The sequence below is a fragment of the Sciurus vulgaris genome (assembly GCF_902686455.1).
Source record: "Sciurus vulgaris genome assembly, chromosome: 4".
In the NCBI taxonomy this organism is placed as follows: Eukaryota; Metazoa; Chordata; class Mammalia; order Rodentia; family Sciuridae; genus Sciurus; species Sciurus vulgaris.
In genome coordinates this window covers 144,728,237-144,749,307 of record NC_136464.1, presented here as the reverse complement: position 1 = coordinate 144,749,307, position 21,071 = coordinate 144,728,237, and the positions used below count along the sequence as shown (strand labels likewise).

Genomic DNA, 21,071 nt, shown 5'->3' with positions numbered 1-21,071 from the left:
GCTTAACATCATGTTTCAGGGCTCATCCGTGTTAGCATATATAGTACTTCATTTTTTTTTTTTTTTTTTTAAACTGGGAATTGAACCCAGGGGCATTAACCACTGGGCCACATCTCCAGTCCTTTTTTAAAAATATTTTATTTAGAGACAGGGTCTTGCTGAGTTACTTAGGGCCTGGCTATGTTGCTAAAGCTGGCTTTGAACTCTCAATCCTCCTGCCTCAACCTCCCAAGCCACTGGGATTATGTCATCACTGTACCTGGCAGTACTTCATTTTTATTTATGGCTGAATAACATTACATATATGAACATACCACAGTATTTACCCATTCTTTGGTTGATGGACATTTTCTGGGTAGTTTCCACTCTTTGGCTGTAATGAATAATGCTGCTATAATACTCAGGGTTAAGCTTCTGTGTGAATGTATATTCTCATATCTTGTAGGTATATACCCATGAGGGGAGTTGCTAGATCAAGTGGCAGCTCTATGTTAACTTTGGAACTGCCAGATGTTTTCTGGCATCTCATTTTATTTTTCCATACATGGAAATCTAGCCATCTTTCAAGTGTAGGTACCTACCCTTACTTTGTGTCAATTTTGGGATTAATACCTATTTTTCAAAGTCTTAGTTATGTAATTATGTTTGTTTTGGTTTACATGTGAGGTGTCCCCCAAAAGCTCCTGTGTGAGACAATGCAAGAACATTCAGAGGAGAAATGATTAGGTTACCCTAACTGATGGCTTAATCCACTGATAGGGATTAACTGGGTGATAACTGTGGACAGGTTGGATGTGGTTGAAGGAGGGCATTGATTAAGGGTGTGCCTTTTGGGGATATGCATTTTGTCCCTGCTGAGGGGAGCTCTCTCTCTGCTTCCTCTTCTGAGCTGCTTTCTTCTCTCAGGCCCTTCCATCTTGATATTGAGCCTCATCTTGGGCCCAGAGCTGTTGAGTTGGCCATCTATGGACTGAGACCTCATGACATGAGCCAAATAAACTTTTCCTTCTCTAAAATGTTCTTGTCCAGTTTTTGTCACTGCTGTTGTTTGTTTACTGTTGTGTGTGTGTGGATGTGTGTGGCACGTAACGCTTTTAAGTAGAACATTAATTGAACTGTGGTCCCCAAAGTGGAATGTATGAATCTTGCTAGAGAATTCATTGGAAAGTAAGAACAAAATACTATTTCATATATGCTTTACAATTGTGTAGTGTCTTTAATAGATGTAAAGGTAGAAGATTTGTAAATATTCTTATATTACAGTTTTATTTTCAAGGGTTTTTGTTTTTTATATAAATAGAGTGGAAGAATCATAAAATCTTGGGGGCAACTCTTATAGATACATGAATTCAAAATAGTTTTGTAGGTCTTTTTTTTGTGTGTGTGTGAGAGAGAGAGAGAGAGAGAGAAAGAGAGAGAGAGAGAGAGAGAGAGAGAGAGAGAGAGAGATATTGAGAGAGAGATATGAGGTCTTGTGATCCTCCTGCTTCAGCCTCTCAAGGCTGTGGACTCCAGGCAGCGGGCCCTGCCACACCAGATAGCTGCATAGTTCTTAATCCTGTCTTGTGACAAATCTGATAGAAGAGTTCTTGGAATTACTTTGCCAATGAAATTGAAAATAATCTTCTAATTTCAGCCCACTTGCAACGTGAATTCCAGGGGAAAGAGCGATGAATCGGGTGTCAGACTTTTATTTTTGTCCTACTTCTGCTCATTACTAATGGTGAAACTTTGGGCAAGTTCCTTAGTGGTATCCATTTCACTTCTCAAATTAGCACATCATCACCTGAAATGTTGTGAGTTTTCATGGTGCAGAATGAGAGTGGTAAGTATGACCTATGCAGTGACCATAGGAAGTTGGTCATTTGTGTGTCGTAGGCAATCTGTGGTTAAGTGAAATATTTAGTGTTCTCTGATCTGGGTCTTTGTTGTGTCTTCCCTTCCTTACTCCACTGTGCCTATTGTTCTTGGTTGCTTTCTGTCCTTCTTTGGTGTTCTCAACCGTCAAGTTTAAGAGTCATTGCTGAAGACTAAATCAGTCAGGAGTCTCTTGACACACCACCCAGGCACCATTGCAATAGGGCGCTGTGTCCTTCCTGCTGCCTTTGTTACAACACTGTTCACATGTTGTGGTGAAGTTGCGACCCTATGAAAATCAGTTTACCCCGATTCCTGGCTGTCACTGTGGAAGCTTTGGAGCTATGCTATTGGGCATCTTCATGGTTTCTCTTTGACATAAGGTATGCTGATTTTTGTGCCTGTTGGCATCTTTGGGGATGTGAATCTTTGCTTCACATCAGAGCATGAAGGGAAGTAGATCTAGAGAGAGATGGAAAAAAGTTATGAGGAACTGCATTAAATAATCAGCTCACAGGGTTTGGTAAGATTTCCTTCTCTGATCACTTGCATTTGTTTAGAAGTGGATGTACTTAGCAAGATATCATAAAATTGGTTACAATGAATTTCACTGGTGAGGACATGGAGAAAAAATCCCTTTACACTGTTGAGGGGAATGTGACTTAGTACGTCTGTTATGGACTATGGAATTTTCCTCACGAAATTGAAAATAAAGCTACCAAGTGATCTAGTAACAATTCTAGATACATATCTGAAGAAAATGAGATCAGTATGTCAAAGAGACGTCTGCGCTGTCCTGTTCACTGTGGAAGTACACTTAGAGTGGCCGACGTATGAAATCAATCTAAGTATCCATCAACGAATGAATAAAAACAACGTAGTGCATATACAGTGTGGAGTACTATTAACCATAAAACAGGAAACCTCTTATTTGTGACAACATGCATAAGCCTGGAGGGCATTTTGCTAAATGAAAAAAATCTGGACAGAAAGAAAAATACTACATGATCTCACTCCTATGTAGAATTTTTAAAAATGTGGAACACTTAAGAGCAAAGAGCAGAATAGTGGTTATCAAGGGCTGAGGGAGGAAAAGGAATTGGGGAGATGCTGATCAAAAAGTACAAAATTTTAGTTAGAAGGAATAAATTCCAGCTATTTGTTTTCAACCAGGTGACTACAATTAATACTGTATAATTGCTAAAAGAGTGTATTTTAAATGTTCTCATCACATGTATAAAAAATAGTCTGTGAGAATGTATATGTTAGCTCAAGCTAGCCATTTCATAATGCATAGGTATTTCAAAACATTGTCTTGTACACCATAAATATATGCATTTTTTGTTAATTCAAAATAAATTTAGCACGGGGTGCTGTGGCACATGCCTGTAATTTCAGCAACTCAGGAAGTCAAGGCAGAAGGATGGCAAGTTCTAGGCCAGCTTGGGAAATTTACCAAGACCCTATCCCAAAATAAAAAAATAAAAAGTGCTGGGGATGTGACTCAGTGGTAGAGTGTCCCTGGGTTCAACTCCAGTAGCACAACAAAATTAATTATCTATTCATTTAAAAATGAGTTTTATCTTTTACCCTGAATACTTTTTTGTGATTTGTGTTCCATCCTTTCTTTTATTCTAAAGAAGTACTTAGTAGGCATCAGGCCACGATGTTGAATTTCTTCTCCAGTGATACCTATTCCTGAATTCCTTTGGTGGGCAGCAGATATAACCCACATAACCTGCCGAGGTGCCTTTCATTCGTTTGCTCTTTCTCTCACTAAAACATTCAGGAGCGCACAGAGCCGTTGGTCGTCGGTTGGGGTCGCGTGGTTCTTCCCCTCCGCAGCTGGGGGTCTTGGGGCAGCAGCTGGGCACCCGGGTTGGGTGACTGGGCTTGGGTCAGAGAAAATGGCCCCATCCAAGCAGAAAGGCCCTGCAGACACCCGGCAGCCCAGGTGCTTGGAAGAGCGCGCCCTCTACCGGCGGGCGAAGCGGCCTCACCCTGGGGGCCTGGGACCGGCGCTTCCAGGGGAGGTTGGGCCTTACCAGGAATCCACCCAGCACCTCATCCCGAAGTTGCTCTCCAGATGTGGCTGAGGGATCATCCGGGATTCAACACCGACTTGGGGCTTCAGAGTGCAGCCACTGGCGCAGTCGGGGGAGGCGGAGCCTCCTGGTGGGTGTGTCTGAAGATGCTAATCTGCATGCCACCCTCCTAAGAGAGCCCCATCGTGGCCAGAGACCCCCAGGTGGCTCGCCGGATATGGAGAGAGCTTAAGTGAAGGCAGCTTTTATGGCGTTTTGTAGTAAGTTCTGTAAAGTACTTCGGTTTAAATTTGTGACTTTTTTTGAGTAAGAAATAGTTATAATATTGTATTTGTACTTCAGTCATTCCATCTTTCACTCAGGATGACTGTTGACAGGCCTCAGTGATGTGAGCCCTGTTGCTCAGGAGTGACAGGTTGCTCATATGCAGAAGAATGGGTGATATTTCTTCTCATGATGCATGTTTCTGTATGTTAATGACTTGTAGGTAGCTGTTATGGTACTAGGATTGATAAATATGAACAGGATCCTTTTGCAATAAAACTGGTTATGACTTGATCCAAGTGTTTAACAGTTGGGCTGTCCCACACATTGCTGTGATAGAATGTGGGCTTTTTCAAGGATGAAGATACAAGTCTTAACCACAGTGTCACTTACAACCAGTAAACCTCCCCCGCCCATAAAAGTAAACCTGGCAGCTAAAAATACACTATGTACATTTATAATAGCTATTTTATATATTATAGTATAAACATTTTAAAATTAAATGTTTTATATTTGTAGGTGGTTGGAAGTCTTGTCATTAAGGTGTGTGTAAATTAGAGTCCAGTTTTCTCCTAACTAGAGACTGCACTTGTTTTCCTAGTAGTAAAATGCTACGTGTAATATACCTTGCATAAGTCCTCATTCTACCACATTAACTAACCCTCTAGCTGATAAGACATACACTAACTGGGCTATTTTATTTATAAGGGCTTTAGAATAAAATGAGTTATTCACACCAGCATCCTCTGTTAACTAATATTCTATTTAGTGCCGGGGTCCAGCCCTAGCAGCAGTTGGGGGTCCTAGGTGGATGGGGGACGTCCACCCGGTGGAGAAACAGCACACAGAGACACCAAGTGTTTGAGGCTGAGTCTGAATCTTTATTGTTCACAGAGTCTTTTTTATGTTTTTTCTTTGGTATTGATTACATCATTTCATGGTTAATACCATGAAAGGTTAAGTAAAAAATCCTCAGGAGTATAATTAACGATCTTATTCAAGAAACATTCTTACTGTATGATAGCTTAAATAAAAAACCCAGTTCCCAGCAAGGTAGAGGGTACCGTGCTCTGTTTAGTTTTCATTTCCCTGAAAGAATACGTCATTAAGTTTCTATAGAAGTTACCCTTTCCAAGAACTCTAATGCTAGTTATTAACAGTGGAAAGGTTTTGTTATTACTAACAGAGAATAGAGGGATCAGCTTATAGTTACTATTTATTTCATATACTTAGTGACGGACTAAAACTCTATTTTGATCTTTAAAGAACTAGACATAGGAAGAATACAAATTGTACTTATGATTAACCTACTTAGTTTTTTATTAGGTGGAAAAAAAATATCTTTAAACTTAATCATAAACATTAAGAAAGCAATGGAGACCAAACACCACATCAAAGCTCAGAGGAGTACACTCTCATATACCTATATATGACTTTTAGAGAATTTGTATACTAAAGAAATCACAGGCGCCTTACAAATTTGAGAAAACCATAATTACTTATTTATTATTTCATCTAAGTATTAAATTAAACTTTATTGTATGTTATTTTGTGTCCCAGCACCATGAAATCTCCCCAGTATTCTCTATAATCTGAATCTAAGGACACATTGATTATTAGTATTAGAAGCAACTGCACATGGAGACATGCCACGCCTGTGGCCTCCAAGAGGGAGGATGATCTCTCAGCAGAACCGTGTCAAGTGCTGGAGTGGTAGGAAATAGATGCGGCAATTTAGTTCAGCTTTTCATTGGGTCGTAGTTGTTCTCAGAACTAGGTTTTCTTCTAAGAGGAAACATTACCAAGGGTTGATTTTTCCCTTGTGGAGTTCAGTGTAAACTTGCTGCGGGGAGGAGCAGGCAGCTCCAGGTTTACTGGACCTCTGCAAATAAGATGGTGTTGGGCTAGATTACATCTGGTTATTTACTGTCCTGGGAAACTCCCTTGTATAGAGGTGGCCTTCCAAATGGTTTTTAAATTTATCCTTTATTGAAGTTTTCAGGTCAGTTATGTGTGTTGACTAAATTGACAAATAAACTTGACTATCCAACTAAAAAAACCACTTAATGCATTTATTAAGCACTTCTCATGTGCAGGTGTCTAGGTTCTGGACACAGCGGCAGGCAAAGTAACTCTGAACAAGTCAAAACAATTTTAAACAAGTTGCCCCCATCATTTTACCTTCCCAGGAGGACCCATGATTGAAGTTAGGTAAAACAGGAATTCATGCTAAGGATAGAAACAGAACTGGGAAGGGGGATGAACCCGTTGGGGAGGGGAATTTGCCCTTTTTTATAGGGTAGGGTCTCCAGGGAAGCCTCGCTGAAAAAGGTGACATTTAAGATGGGTTTTCTTCCCAGTGCTCCCGATTATGTATTCAGTGAGTAGTTAGGTATGGGACGGAGAAAATCCTAAATCCTAAATCGGATATGCTTGTACCTATTCATGAAGCGAGTTTAAGATTGTTAAGGGTATTAGGGCTAAAGCTCCTCTGCCGCCCAAGGGCTAGCTGCTTATCCTCTGAGAGACTTTTGTGAGGTCACTGTTGAAGCCGTGGTGGCTGTGCCTAAATGCAGCATCTGCCCCTCTTGCAAAGTTTGCATCTTTGAAGTGACTGCTGCGTCTTTGTGGTGGCTCTAGTGCTGTAGTCATTCTCCATGGGGCATCTACCCTGATGGAGTCACAGTGGCTGGGCTGGGGAGTCCTGGGCTCTGTCCTCTGTCCTTTGTCAGGGCTTTTGCTGCTGCAAGTATTGACTAGTAGTCTGGACTGTGTTTACCCTTTGGTCCCAATATGAAAATCTCAGTAGGAATGACAGAGACTTGACTTCTGAGTCTTGACTTCTCGTCCTTTAAAATGCTTTGGGAAATGGATTTTGTCTGTGTTACCTGAGCATCTCTGAGTCAGAGGACCTCATTTATGAAGAGGGAGGTACTCTAAAAAGATGCCAGGTGTTGCTTAGACCCATATTACCTTCCGCCTGTCAGTCTCTGACTGTGTCTACTCCTTGCCCTCTCTCCCTACTCCATGAGGACATAGACTCCTAGAGGGCAGGGACCCTGTCTCAGTCACCACCCTTGTATTTTTAATTGAATAACAGACTACAAGCAGTTTGACAAGCACCATACCCAGCAGCTATGTGATAGAACCTCATGAATTACTTGCTCCCAGAAAGATGAAAGAAATGGAGTTGATCTCCTGTCACCAGGGCCTGGACTTTCTGTCCAGTCTTATCGTTCTCCTTTATGCCAAATCTGCCTTGCAGAGAAACTCAAGTCCCCAATGAGTGTACAATCTGGCTTTTTGTCCTCTCTCTGCTACTGCCCAGCTGTGACATCAGACACTGAAGCTCTGTGGGCCTATCCCAGCTTTAATATGCTCTGATTTTATAATCCAGCCAAGCCAACACTCGCTGGTTATTTGTGTGAAACAAAAATACCTTTATAGAAGAAAGCAGAACAAGCACCTGCTTCTGAAAATTGCTTTTTCTAAGGAAGTTTGTTTTTGCTTAGTGCATTGAGGTCAATTCCATATATGGGAAGCTTGCAAATAATGTCATTCTCTTTTAACTATTGACTTTAATCTGTTTTTTTTTTTAAACACACTGAGATTACTTACCATTTGAGATAGTATATTTTTCATGTGGTTTCACATCTATAATCATCTCCCCCTGCATACTACAAAAACAAGAGGCGATGTGTAGAAAATTAAGAGAGTAAACCATGACTTATATAGCTTTACCTTTTAGGAAATAATGAGGTTGTCATAAACTATGGACTCAGACTAAGTTGGAACTACTAAGGAAAAGCCAACAAAAAAAATGTCCTAAACAAAGATATTTACTAAAGTATATTTTATAATAGTGAAAAACTAGAAATAAATTTGTATCCATAGGGTCTGCTTAAGTAAATGCCAGTACATTTGTACTACAGAAAGTGATCAAACAATTAAGAATGATGTTATACCCTCCAGAGCCACTACTGAGAAAAAGAAGATAAGTTGTGGGATGTATCCAATATGATCTTGTGTGTTTTTTTTTAAAGAGAAAATAAAACAGATCTTTGGATCTGACCTAAGTATGTTAATTCATAGAAAAAGGTCAGGAAGAAATAAAATGGTTAACAGTGTTATTTCTGAGAATGACCTAGGGTTGGTGGGGCTGGGTGTGTTGGAAGCCCTTCCCTTTTCGCTCTAGGTTCCATGTTTGGGAGTTTTTATGAGACATAATCATGGTTTCCTTTTGTAATTTTAAAATCCAAAAATACAGCAGAGAAAAAGATGTGTGGCTAAGAGAAATTGGAGTACCAGATGGAAATTGAGCGAGGGAGAAGGAAGATGAGGCACTTTGGTGGGTAGTGAGTTCTGACAGTTGACATGGGTGCCCTCATCCTATGATATTCTACGAATGGTGACTTGGGGATTGGACAATGTTTTCAGGAGATATATGTGTATTTTTGTATATATGGGTGTACACACACACACACACACACATATATATCACTCCAAAAGGAATGACCTAGAATACAGGGCTCCCAAATAAAGAAAACTGAAGAATTATAAGAACAATTTTCATACATAGTTTCCTTTGGGGTAATTTGAACTTGTAGCAATATAAGCATGGGTTGAGAAAAAAATTCATATCTCTCAGAAGCATGGATTCTCTTCTATCCCTGTACGTATAAAGCTTTTTTAAAAAATATGTTAGTTTTTTGGTTTTGATTTTTTTCATTTTTATTCGGTTGTAGATGGATACAATACCTTTATTTATTTTTTTGCAGTGCTGAGGATTGAACCCTGCCTCACACATGCCAGGCGTGCACTCTAGTCCTGAGCTACAACCCAGCCCTGAATGAATAATTCTTTCACCATAGTGGAACAGTTGTTTCGACCCAGAGGTCTTCTGTCTATCTATTGACTTAATTTCCACTCTGTTGGATTGTTTCATTTTGTCTGTAAACATTAACTGAGCCCCCTCTGCACCTCTAGGTGTGGGGATGCAAGCTGGTGGAGAACAGATGACTCCCTTGCTCTGTTGGAGCTTCCCATCAGGCAGGGGCAGAGGTGAGAGGAGACAGTAAAGAAAAAATCAGGAAGTGAGCACTCCTGTGATGTCAACTAGACAGGGTTATGTGATAGGGAGAGAGCAGGGAAACGCCTTTATAGTGGTAGTTAGGAAAGACTTCTTTGAGGAAGTAAATTCAGAAACCATGGCATACATGACGAGGGAGACCAGATGTGAGTGATCATTTGGAGGAGGAGCATTTCAGGCAGAGGGAACTAGAATTGTGTCAAGTTCAAGCACTTGCTGTGTGGTTGGGACTTAAGGAGCCCTGGTGAAGATACATGAGAGTGGTCAGCAGGGACAGAATCATGTCAAGCCTTAAGGATGAGGTAAGGAGTATGAATGTTGTCCAGCATTTGATGCGAAGCCATTGGGGAATTTTAATTAGGGGAATGACCTGCTGGTTTCGGTTTATGAAAGATCTCTCTGAATATCTGTTGCTATGAATGGGCAATAGTAGAAGCAGGGGAACACACTGGGAAGGATGGATGGCTGTCCAAGCGGAAGAAGAGGGTGACAGAAGAGGGGGGTAGCAGAGCTGATGGATTGCAGATGGACAGTTAGTGAAGAATAGAAACACAGGTCAGGGGATGTGTTTCCTGGGATGAGGAAAGCAAGGGAGGAGCAGATTTTGGGGAAAATCAGTTTTATCAGGTTGAGGTACCCTGGACAGATGTCAAATAGGCAGTAAGATATGCCAGCCTGGAGTTCAGGGGTGGTCTGGAGGGAAGATGTACGTAGTGATGGTATTTAATCCCCTGAATTGACTCCATGGTCTCATGTTCACTGCTGGGCACGGGCTATGCCACCCTTCATTTGGACTAGACTTACCTAGACCGACCGCTTCTGTCTCTAGGCTTTTCCTTTGCTGGAGTTGCTTTTGCCTTTAACTTCAAGATGCCAAGTACAATGGGAAAACAGTAAAAAGAAACAATTTGCTGAGCCTATGCTCAAAGTGACAGGACTGCTTCTGATTTGTGCAACTCATTTTTTATATTATTTTTATATTATTATATTTTTATATTATATTTTTTATATTATTTTTATATTATTTCTAATATATATTCGTTATATTATTTACTGTAGCTAAAACTGAGCTTAAAAGTGAGCAGAGGTACTGTCATTTAAATTTATTGGAATAATTCTGATATGGAAATTTATTTTTACACGTTTTGGTTGATCTTTGTTGCTTCTTCAATTATTTTTATGCTTTGCAAAATTTTTGTATCCCAATGTCGAGCCTTATAGGTTTGCTGCTAATTTTCTGGCTGATGTAGTTAATATTTATTTTTGACTTGTAAATACAAGTGGAATTTACCTTGTCTATAGTGCAAAGCACAAACTTAAATTTTTGGCTTTTGCCTCCTTACAATAAATTGAAATAAAAATTAATCGAACCCTTATTGATCTTGAATGGTTCTTGCTCATTTCAGGCCAGCTCTTCAGACCTCCAGCTGGCCATGTGGTGAGTTCACAGACCTGATCAGGGAGTACCACAGCCATCAGAGAACTCCTATCTGTTCTGACCCGGTCCCACACCAGCTCCAAGCCTGGAAGGATGGTGTCACAGTCAACAGGCCCACGGGATTCTCCTGCAGACCTCTGGGAAGGGATCAGCCATGACACTAACGGCTCACCCAACCTCCTGGACACTGACCACCCTCCTTGCCAATTAGACATCAGGCTTACAAGGCACAAAGCTTCCTGGATTAACCCCCAGTGTGTGCAGCAACAACTGCCGGATTTACCCCACCAGGTGTCAGCAGTGGAGACTAGTGGGAAGCATTTTGTGGTGGATGCTGCCTCTTCCTTGGGACCTTCACCATCATCTCTTGGGGATCCCCTGGCAGAGACCCCATTGTCTGAGGATACTACGGACTCCATGGGCTCAGGTGAAAAGAAGAACCACTTCTTTACTGCCAGAGAAGAGCTGCAGGCGTTCCCAGCACCTTCTCAGCAAGTGTCTCTGCTCAAAAGCCATGCGACTTTGGCGTCTGCCCCATTTCCTGAAATTGAAAGTGCTGCTTTTGAGTCTTCCCACTTGACTGCTTCTGCTGATGAAGGTATTTAGTCAGTGACTTCCCTTATTCCCATCTGCTCACATGCTTGTTAGTTTGGGTCAAAAGTCTGTCTATTGTCTTCCCTATAAGAAAAAAGTTCATGGGCTTCCACTTTGACAAGAAGCTGGTACATTAGCTTATTTAACATTATCACCAGCTCAGACACCTGCATGGTCACAACAGGAGAATCAAGTATTTGCTTTCTTCTAGGGCTACAGGAGTCATCTTTTTAGCTCAGCATAGTTGATAATCAATGCCACATTCCACCTTTGAGCTTGTGTCTACTTTGGAATTTACAGCTTATGAAATTGTCTGTGAGTCAATTTACTCTCTCTCAACTCCGTGTGGAGTACTCATTTTATTTTTAAACATCCATTATGTTTTGTTCATGCTCTGCAATAAGTTTCTATTCTTCAAAATAATTTTAAAACCTGTTTGTCTCCCTGCTGCCTGTATGCTTCTTTGTGTATTTCTCCCTAGCAGGAACCCTTTTTCCACCTTACTCAAAAGTTGGGGTTTGTTTGTTCTATTGGAAATATTGGAAAAAATCAAAGATGATGACAATCTTCAACACATTATTCAAAACTTAAGAATAGATTTTGGAAAGTCTTTCAATTTCTAATTTGAGATGAAAATCAAATTTGAACAAAATAATTCTCATTACAGGCCTTTTTTCTGTCTTTTGCCCACCTGTCAGGAGAGCGACTTGCAGATTTAGGGACTGCTGAGTAAGAGATTAGTCTCCTGTTAGAGTGTCTTATGGAGGCAACCCTTTTCCCCACAAACCATCACAGTGAAAAATTATAAAGTGTCATTGACTGAGGAAGATCTTTAGGGCCTGGAATACTCTTGCCCCAAACCATTTGTTGTACCCCTCTATAGGAAGTAGTTCTGCAATTTAAAATTATCCTATATTTTTGTCTTTCTCCTGAGAAAAATGCAGATGCCAACAATCCCTTTTGTCCACACACAAGGACTCGCAGCTTCCTTCTCAGTGATTCTAAAAACCATTCAGTGTTTTGAGAGTCTCTCTTAAACTTGGTAAAGGGATTCCTTCCCTGGAATTGAGAAAAAAAGGTCCTGATGAACTGGTTCTTAACTCCATTTGGTACTGGGTAGGCAAGGAGGAAAATGGGTACTGGCCAGCAGGACGTGGATATTCCTAGGACCAGGGCACCTCAAATGGCAGCAAGGGAGTTTTCTTTTTCCAGGAAATACCTGAGCCTGAAAGCATTTCCTGAGGCTGTAGGAAACAATCCCCTGGTTCTTCTTATTTGCACAAGATCTGCACATTTATAAACACCTTCTCATTCCTTTTCTCCTTAATGTTCTAATAGGTGATAATCCCAATTTAAGAGATGAGCAAATGCATGGCTGAGGCACAGCTAGTGAACAGCTGGAACTGGAATCCACTCTGATTCTTCTCCGTGCTTCTTCTGCACTTAGGGTCTATACTTATGGTCTGTGAGCCAAATTCTGCCAGCTTCTATTTTTTCTTTTTTCTTTTTTTGGGGATTGAACCCAGGTTGCTCTACCACAGAGCCACATCCACAGCCATTTTTAGTTTCTATTATGGACAGGGTCTTGCTAAGTTGCTTGGAGCCTTATTTAGTTGCTGAGGCTGGCCTTGGACTTGTGATCCTCTTCCCTCAGTCTCCCAAGTCGCTGGGATTTTAGGTGTGCACAACCATACTCTGTGAGCTTCCTTTTTTTATTAAAAAAAAAAAATAAGTTTTCTCAATAGCTGCTTTCTTATTACAGTGCCACAGATACCATATAGCTCTCAAATCCTACAACATTCACTTACCTAGTCCTTCACCAAAACAAGTTTGCCAGCACCAGAAGGCCTTCTAAAGCCCAAAGGCCCCAGTTTTCCATGCATCAGCCTCTTTCTTGAACAGGAAGAAAGGCATTTGAGTGATCCTGCTTGCCTCTAGTTATCATCCTGCAGTGCATGATTAGCAGGACATTTGCAGCATTTTGTTCTCATTTAGCAGGTTGGGACACTCACTCTTGTGACTGTCACAGAAATGTTTGCCTTCAGTGCCTCAGTAAGAAAGCACATGGCAGAAATGTGCTTGTTTGAGGCTGGTCACTGCCAGGAGTGGAGGGGCTAAGGGTGCAGAATGGACGATTCAGCAGGAGGTACCTTCTGCACTTTCTTCTCAGTTGTAACCAGAGGAAGACCATTTTAGAGAAGCAATGCTGATCTTTTTCAGATGGTTTTGCATATGTAACAGGAAGTTTGGGGTCAATTGCGGTAAGTCAAAGACGTGAACCGTAATTCTCATAGTGTGCTTCTGGAATGTTTCCTCTGCCTTTCCCACCTCATGGCTCCTCTTCTTTTCTCTCCATTTGTCTCATTGTTCTCCACTCCAGTGGCTCTCCTGTGCTCTCTCTGGGGATTCCTCCCAGTTCCTCCAGTTCCTCCAGTAGCCTCCCACTAAGGCAAAACCTGCAAGAACTCCCACCACAAGGGTCCTTCTGCTGCCGCCCTCATTTATTATAGAATTGTTCTAGGTTTTATGTATTTATTTATTTGCAGTGCTTTAAACCTAAGCCCTAGGATTGTTTTGATTTCTTAATCTTTGAACTTCCTTTCCTCCATTTCCAATGACTTGCTGTATTGCAGGTGCTGTTCAAATCAGGGGAGGAGCCATTTCTTGGACTTCCTTCTCACCAGAGCCATTTGTGCTGCCTGCTGACATAGAAAAGGTGAATGCTTTCTTCTTCTGCCTCTATTTGAACACCCAGTCTTAATCCTTAGGCAGTGCTGTTCTGATTTCAATCTGGAAGCTCCACCCTGGTGAGGCATAGCCAATAGGTGTCATTTCAAAGTCTGATCCGTGGAGGATGCCGGAGTGCTTGGCAGAGGCTTGGAGGCAGGTCTGCTCAGCTGGAAAACCTCAGCTTGATGAGTAATGTCAGCTGTGGGGCCACCACCAATGCAGGGATTTGTATGACAACAAGTTCAACTCGGGTCGTCTGTTGACTACCAGGGGGTAGATGTATGTCTCTGGGTGATGTGGGTATAAGCCATAGATGACCTACAAACACTTAGTTAAAAATACATTAACTTCACTTCAGTGGAGTTTTTAGATTTTTTCAAATCTAACATACTTTCCATTTAAAAATGTAGATTTTGCTTGTGAATATTTTAATTGATTTTTATCTCTGCAGGAGAATGCCCACTTTCATGTTGCTGATATGATTATATCAGCCATGGAGAAAATGAAGTGCAACATCTTGAGTCAACAGCAGGCAGAGAGCTGGAGCATAGAGGAAGCCAGCGGGTCCCTTGGGAGTGACCAAGCTGACTCTGAAGTGACCCTTTATACCAACCCAAAGCAAGAATCCGGGTCTTCCCCTTCCTCCGACAGTGGCTGTGAAGGCAAGTTGGGCGGATGCGAGAACCTTGCTGCTGTCTCCGTCTACTTCTCCTGCCCTCTGTGCTGAAGTATGTCCATTTTCAACCTTTTGTCCAAAACTTCTTGAGTACCCTATGTAAGCCTCGCATGGCTGCCATCTTGCCTTGGGCTTGGTGATCACGCTCCGTCCAATTTTCAGATCCTGTGTTTTGTTTTGTTTTGTTTTGTTCTTGGACTTCTATTTCTTTTTTTCAGTGCCTATTGTCCTTTCTCTTCTTCTCCTCCTCTTCTTCCTCCCCCACCCCTCTTCCTTTTCCTTCTTTTCCACAGAGCATTCTCTTAGCTTTCTATCTATATATTTTAATCATTTTCCAAGTAGTTCTTTCTCCTTCATTCAGCAAACAGTGAGCCTGTGATATGCTTGGTGGGTGGGTGGGTGCTGAGGGTGAGCTGTGGACAGGGTGCACCCTTCCCTCCAGGAGCTCACCTGCTGGGCAGAGAGGAGGACTCAGCACCTGGCCCCTGAGTAGGAGCAGCTCGCCTCTTGTGGGGTCCAGGAGTTCTCCAGGAGGAAAGGGCCCCTAAGCTGGCAGCTGATGTGAGCATTTTTACTCTCATAGCATTTCCTAAATTTGAATCCTGCACTGAGTCCTATTTTATTTTCTATATTTGCATCCTGGCAGATTTATTTATTTTTTCTTTTTGGTGCTAGGGATTCACCCCAGGGGCGCTTAACCACTGAACCACATCCCCAGCCCTTTTTTATATTTTATTTTGAGACAGGATCTTGTTGAGTTGCTTAGGTTCTTGCTAAATTGCTGAGGGTCTGGCTTTGAACTTGTGATCCTCCTGCCTCAGACTCCTGAGCCACGGGGATTACAGGCGTTCAGCACCATATCTGGCTTCCTGACAGTCACTGCCCAGCTTCAGTTACTTCTTCTCCATTGCAGTCTCCCAAATTTGTGTTTTCTGTCCTGCACCTCTCTTCCACGTGTTTGCTCCATAAGGCTGGGACCCAATGACCTTGTCCATTTGGTCAGCCCCCAGAGCTTGTAATGTTGCACTTCATTTCTGGGTGACTTAAAAACATTCTACTTTCTTTATGGCTACTATACTCATAGTGGGCATAGTTAACCTCTCACAGAACATGTTAAACTAGTCATCTTATACTCCCTTACAACCTGCTTCCTTGCAAAAAAAAAATCAAAACTGAAGCTTATTTTTCCACCTTTACATCTACAAAGACTCTTTTCAAATAAAGCACATACACAGGTTCTAGGTAGACATTAATTTTGGTGGGGACACTACTCAGTCCAGTACAGTATTTACATCGCTTATATGTTTGCCTTCCTGTGAAGCTGACAGTTTTAAACCCTCTTTCATTTTTTTTTAAACATATGCAAAAGTAGGTAGATTACTGTTAGGAACTCTGAAATACAAATCAGTGTTTCTCTTAATTGTGAATCTAAGAAGAATACAAAAATAGCTTCCTGATTTTTTATTTCTAGAATGAATTTAAAAATAATTTAAAGTAATCTCTTCTCTTGGCTCTTTGATTCCTTTCTTTTGTTTAATTTAGTGTTACAGGTTGAACTTTTATTTTTATTACTTTTTGTACTGCTGGGATTGAACCCAGGGCCTCACCTGCTGGGAAAGTGCTCCACCATTGAGCTACATCCCCAATCCTTCTTTCTCTTTTTGATGGTGAAAATCCCCTCCCTCCTTTCTCTAGGTTGTGCGGTGTTACAGGTCAGCCCGACTGTTGAAACGCCTACTCACCATAATGTGGTGCACAAGGCCTGCAGATGTGACTCTGATGAGTTCGTTATTGTAGGTAAGGTTTGGATCTCGTTGGTTCTGCTGGTTGCCACCTCCACACCCCTCTTCACACACTTACTAACACGTATTACACACAGCACCCCACTGTAGGGGCTTGCAAAGAAACATCTCCTGAAATCAAATTATGTCTGATATTTTTAAAAGTTATTTGTCTTGTTTGAAATGTCTTGACAGATAATCTCTAATCTCACTTATAGAACTGAATGAAAAAGCAGATATTCATTAGGATCTAATGATCTCTCAATTATATTCTGGTGAGATTTCAGATGAAATCCCATCTATGGTCATTGGCTGGAGTCTCATAACAGAAACTCAGAAAAAACTAAAGTATGGGGACAGGGAAAATTGGTTCTTTTTGAGAGGCAGGGAGCTCTTTTTGTGTTCTTCTTACAAAATTGTAAGACTATTATTAATTGAAACAGACTGAACTATCTGACTACTCTTTCTTTAATTTTCCCACAGAAGTTGGAGAGTGTAATGACATCCGAGAAACCTGCAGTTGTTCCTACGGGTCCTCTAAGAGGTAACTGTCCCCCGTAGGCACTGAGGCCCCTGGCTGGGTATCTTGGAGGCTCTGTGAACTTTGGGTCTTAGATCAAGTTTAGCCAGCTCTGAAGACGGGGATTACCATCTAAATGAATCATTCTCCTCCCCACCGCCCCAATTAGGGGCTTTGTGTTCGTACAGCAAAGCAGCCAAGTCAACTAACTTGAAAAACATTTACTTAACTCACAGCTTGAGAGGTTGAAAGGCATGGGAGCTGCACAGTCCTCTGGTGAGAAAGGTGGAAGGAGGAACAGCATGGTGGAAGTGTATGTCAGGGAGAACCTTCACAACTTAAGCCCAGGGTCCCACTCCTTCTGAGGGCACACCGCAAGTGACCTAAGGACTTCCCAGTAGGCTGCACCCTCCAAGAGTCCCATGCCTCTGGACAGTAGTGCCACCCTGGGGGCCAAGGCCTTAGCCTTTGGAGGACTCTACATATATTCAAGTCACGCCAGTCCCAAAGTTTCCACGAGGTTTTACAGCATGTGTGAGGCTGTTGTATACATTCTCATTTGATCCTCATGAATGGGCTTGTTAAGTGTCATGTGCATATTTATTTTTAAACCTCATTTTATAGACATAGAAATTAAGGCCATAGAGGATGTACCTCTGGTCACAGTGCTGCTATGTAGCTGAAGTGGGGCTTCACTCAGGCCTTGCGACTTGAAATTTAGTGTTTTCTTCACCTTCAATTCTTAGGATCCTCAATACATAAATGATGCTCTGTGCATGTAGTATGAATGATCTGTGTTGCTTAAGATACCCAGCCAGTGATTGATAGTGCTTTCACCCAACAACCTCCCTTGAGCTGCGGGTAGAAAGAACTGTTGGAAACCTGAGGAGGACTCTGAGCCTGTGCCTCATGTCCATAGTCACCCAAGTTTTACTTCTCTTTTTTACTTTAGTGTTTCTTATGAGACAGACTTCAATTCTGCCGAGCTGTTAGCCAAAGAGTTGTACCGAGTATTCCAGAAGTGCTACATGTTGTCAGCAGTTAAGTGTCAGCGGGCAGATTCCCTGAATGCAAGTGACTCAGTAGTAAGTATTAAAGTAAATTGGCCTTCAATTAAAAGTTCCTAAATTCTTCATTTACGGAGCCCATTTCTTTCAAATATTTATGATTTCTTATATGGTATCCCTCATGGGGGAGACTTGAAACCAAAGATGAAACCAGCATTTATTGAGTGCTTATTGTGGCCCAGGGACTGTGCTTGTGAGTCACATTTTAATCCCATGTGTCCTATCAGGTAGATGCTCTTATCTTTGTTATTTTAAAATGTTGGACCTGGACCTCAGCAGGGCTGGTCAGTGGTCAAGCAGGAGTCATGTCCCAGGCTGCCTGATTTGAAAATGCAGGCTGGCTTCCTTGTAGCACAGAGCGCCTCTGAGCATGCAGCTGGGTGGTGGTGGAGCACTTTGTGACAAAGCCTAAAATAAGAGGAGGGAGAAAGCCCTCTGGAATGTTGGGGAGGGAGAATTTAATCTTATTAGGGAAACCTGAGAAGGCTGATTGGCAATTAGTAGTCTGGAGCACACCATGGCAGGTAGGAACATGAGATGATGGGTACTTTAGGCAAAGGGCATCAGTGGAGAGACCTGGTATCCTACTGAGCAGGGTGACTTGTGATTTGATAATGCATGTTTGTGTGCATCTGTGGGTGGGGGTAGGGGGCGGTGATCTTATGGGAATAAGAATGGAATGACTGTGGTCACATTGTGCAGTACTCAGGAGGCTAATCTGAGGAATGGCAGTGGGAAAGTGTAATGCTTCAGAGTGGAGCCACTGAACATTGATAGGCCAGGAGCATCTGAACAGAGCTGTGTCTAGGGAGCAGACCACAAGAGGGTGCTGACTGTCAGCACCTCCCAGCCTGTTGACTGAGGGAGGGAGGCTTCTGTTGTCTTCTGAAAAGTATTCCAGGTCAAAATGACCCAGTTGCAGTAGTTCCAATTCTGGAAGAAACTAAAAGTGTCCTACTAAGAAAAGTGAGCTTAGTAGTAATTGATGGGGGTGCGGTGGAGATGTAGGTCCTTTGCCATGGTTCAGGTAAAAACAGTTTTCTCATGATTCCTTTTAATACAAGAAACACATTTGAATGCTCTTTATTTAAACTCTTTTTGTCATGATACATTTTAATAATAGGAAACATATTTGAATGCTTTCGATTTAAACTCTTAAAATATGCCTACTTAAGGTTTTCCTAAATTCTCTTATGTGTTATGCAGGTTGTAAATGAAGAAAATATTCGAAAAGACTTTGAATCCAGTATGGATATAGTACAGGACATTAAATTTAAGTCTAGGATCAGAGGGACTGAAGACTGGGACCCCCCTAGATTTCAAATCATACTTAATCTTCATCCACCACTCAAGTAAGTATAGGCTGCTGCCTGGACTCCAGTCCATGAAAACAGATTGTGATAGAACCCACCAATTGTTTTTTCTTTTCTTTTTCAATACCAGGGCTTAAATTTGGGGGCACTTAACCACTGAGCCACATCCCCAGCCCTTTTTATTTTTTATTTTGTGACAGATTCTCATTAAGTTGCTTAGGGCCTCACTAGGTTGCTGAGGCTGGCTTTGAACTTGCAATCTTCCTGTCTCCACCTCCAACATCCGTGGGATTATAGGCAAGTGCCACCATGCCTGGCTATACCAATTCTTAATTGAAGTACAGGAGGAGAAAATAATATGCTGAGGGACACAGGGAAATTGGTAAAGGAAATTTGTGCATATCTTCTGGCTTTATTTTTCTGACATGTTGTTTATCATGGGCTTTTTGGGCTCTGTGAGTTTTGACAAATTGAGAATGAGCGTAGGCATCCTTAACTAAGAGTATTCCATAGTAACTGCACATTAAAGAAGCTGAAAGGAGATTTTAAAGTGATTAATAATGAAACTAAAAATTCAAATATTACAATTTGGAAAGACTGGACCATTCCATTTTTCCAGTGCAGTTAGTGTGTCCTAAAAATGAATGAATAACTTTTCAAAAAGGAAGATTTAATCTTGAGGAGTATTCCTTTAATTGAAAATAATATATATTTTAATATATATATTTATATATATAATACTTAGATATACATATAATATATTAAATATATTTATATTTATGTATTTAAAAATTATATATATAAATATATTTAATAAAAATATCTTCAGTCTTTAAGAAATAGTGAATCTGAAAAAGACTAAACATCTAGAATGATGCAGAAAAGTACATAAATCATACATTCACAAGATTGTGTGCAGGCACGTGTGCACATCCACACACACACACACACACACACACACACACACACACACACACACACACACACACACACTCTAGCAGTAGTTTAATTCTAATTTGTTCTTAGAGTATATGACAGATTATACACAAAGATTACAGGATAAACATTTCACCAGGTCCTTTTCCTACTCCTCTTTGATTTGTATTAAATTTGACAAGCACATTCCAGAGGGTCATAAAGGGACTGCGGAACCTTGTTGACTTGGCCCCATGGAGGAGCCTCATAGACTCAGTCTATTGTCTTTTTATTTAGAGAAGAATACAAGAAGGTATCTGGAGCTGCTTGGGCAGAGGACCTCTCTGGGTCTCTAGGCCTTGTGAGAGGTCACTTTTCTTTGCATGGAGTGTCTTCTCTCCATGGTTTCTCTAGGTCTTCTCTAAGGCATATAGACAGAGACAGCATATTTTTGCATTAGCCATTTTAGCTGACATTGAGCTACAACTGAATTTTAACCACTTTGTCTATATTCCAAATCCCAGGTGAAATTGTGCATAGCAGTTCAATAAGAAGCACTCCCATGGAATAATTCTTCACAGAAATGTTTGATACCTTTTTCTTGCATTACTTCTTTTCATTGAATTTCTCTGGATCCATTTGTGACTTTTGCAAAGATATCATCTTTTGGTGTCCTTCTTCCTGAGCTGTCTTCCACTGTAATGTGGAGATAGAGTTCTGTGCATTGGTAGTGAGAAGTTCTTAAAGACCCCTTGGTAGAGTAGAAATGTGTGATTCTGACT

At 41.3% G+C, this 21,071-nt stretch overlaps 1 protein-coding gene across 4 annotated transcripts in view; it reads left to right on the top strand.

Annotated features, from left to right (window-relative positions):
• RUBCNL (rubicon like autophagy enhancer) overlaps positions 1–21,071 on the top strand; it is a 42,443-nt gene that overhangs the window by 5,166 nt on the left and 16,206 nt on the right. For 2 of the 4 annotated variants that reach the window (XM_079136989.1, XM_079136990.1), the window contains exons 2-8: positions 10,662–11,291; positions 13,921–14,003; positions 14,469–14,679; positions 16,389–16,490; positions 16,958–17,018; positions 17,947–18,079; positions 19,268–19,413. In XM_079136989.1, coding sequence (XP_078993115.1) covers positions 10,787–11,291; positions 13,921–14,003; positions 14,469–14,679; positions 16,389–16,490; positions 16,958–17,018; positions 17,947–18,079; positions 19,268–19,413 — 1,241 coding nt within the window. In that variant the 5' untranslated portion in view covers positions 10,662–10,786. Of the gene's footprint in view, positions 1–1,524; positions 2,241–8,783; positions 9,558–10,661; positions 11,292–13,920; positions 14,004–14,468; positions 14,680–16,388; positions 16,491–16,957; positions 17,019–17,946; positions 18,080–19,267; positions 19,414–21,071 lie in introns of those variants that run through there. The other 2 variants (XM_079136991.1, XM_079136988.1) reach the window with 2 other exon arrangements.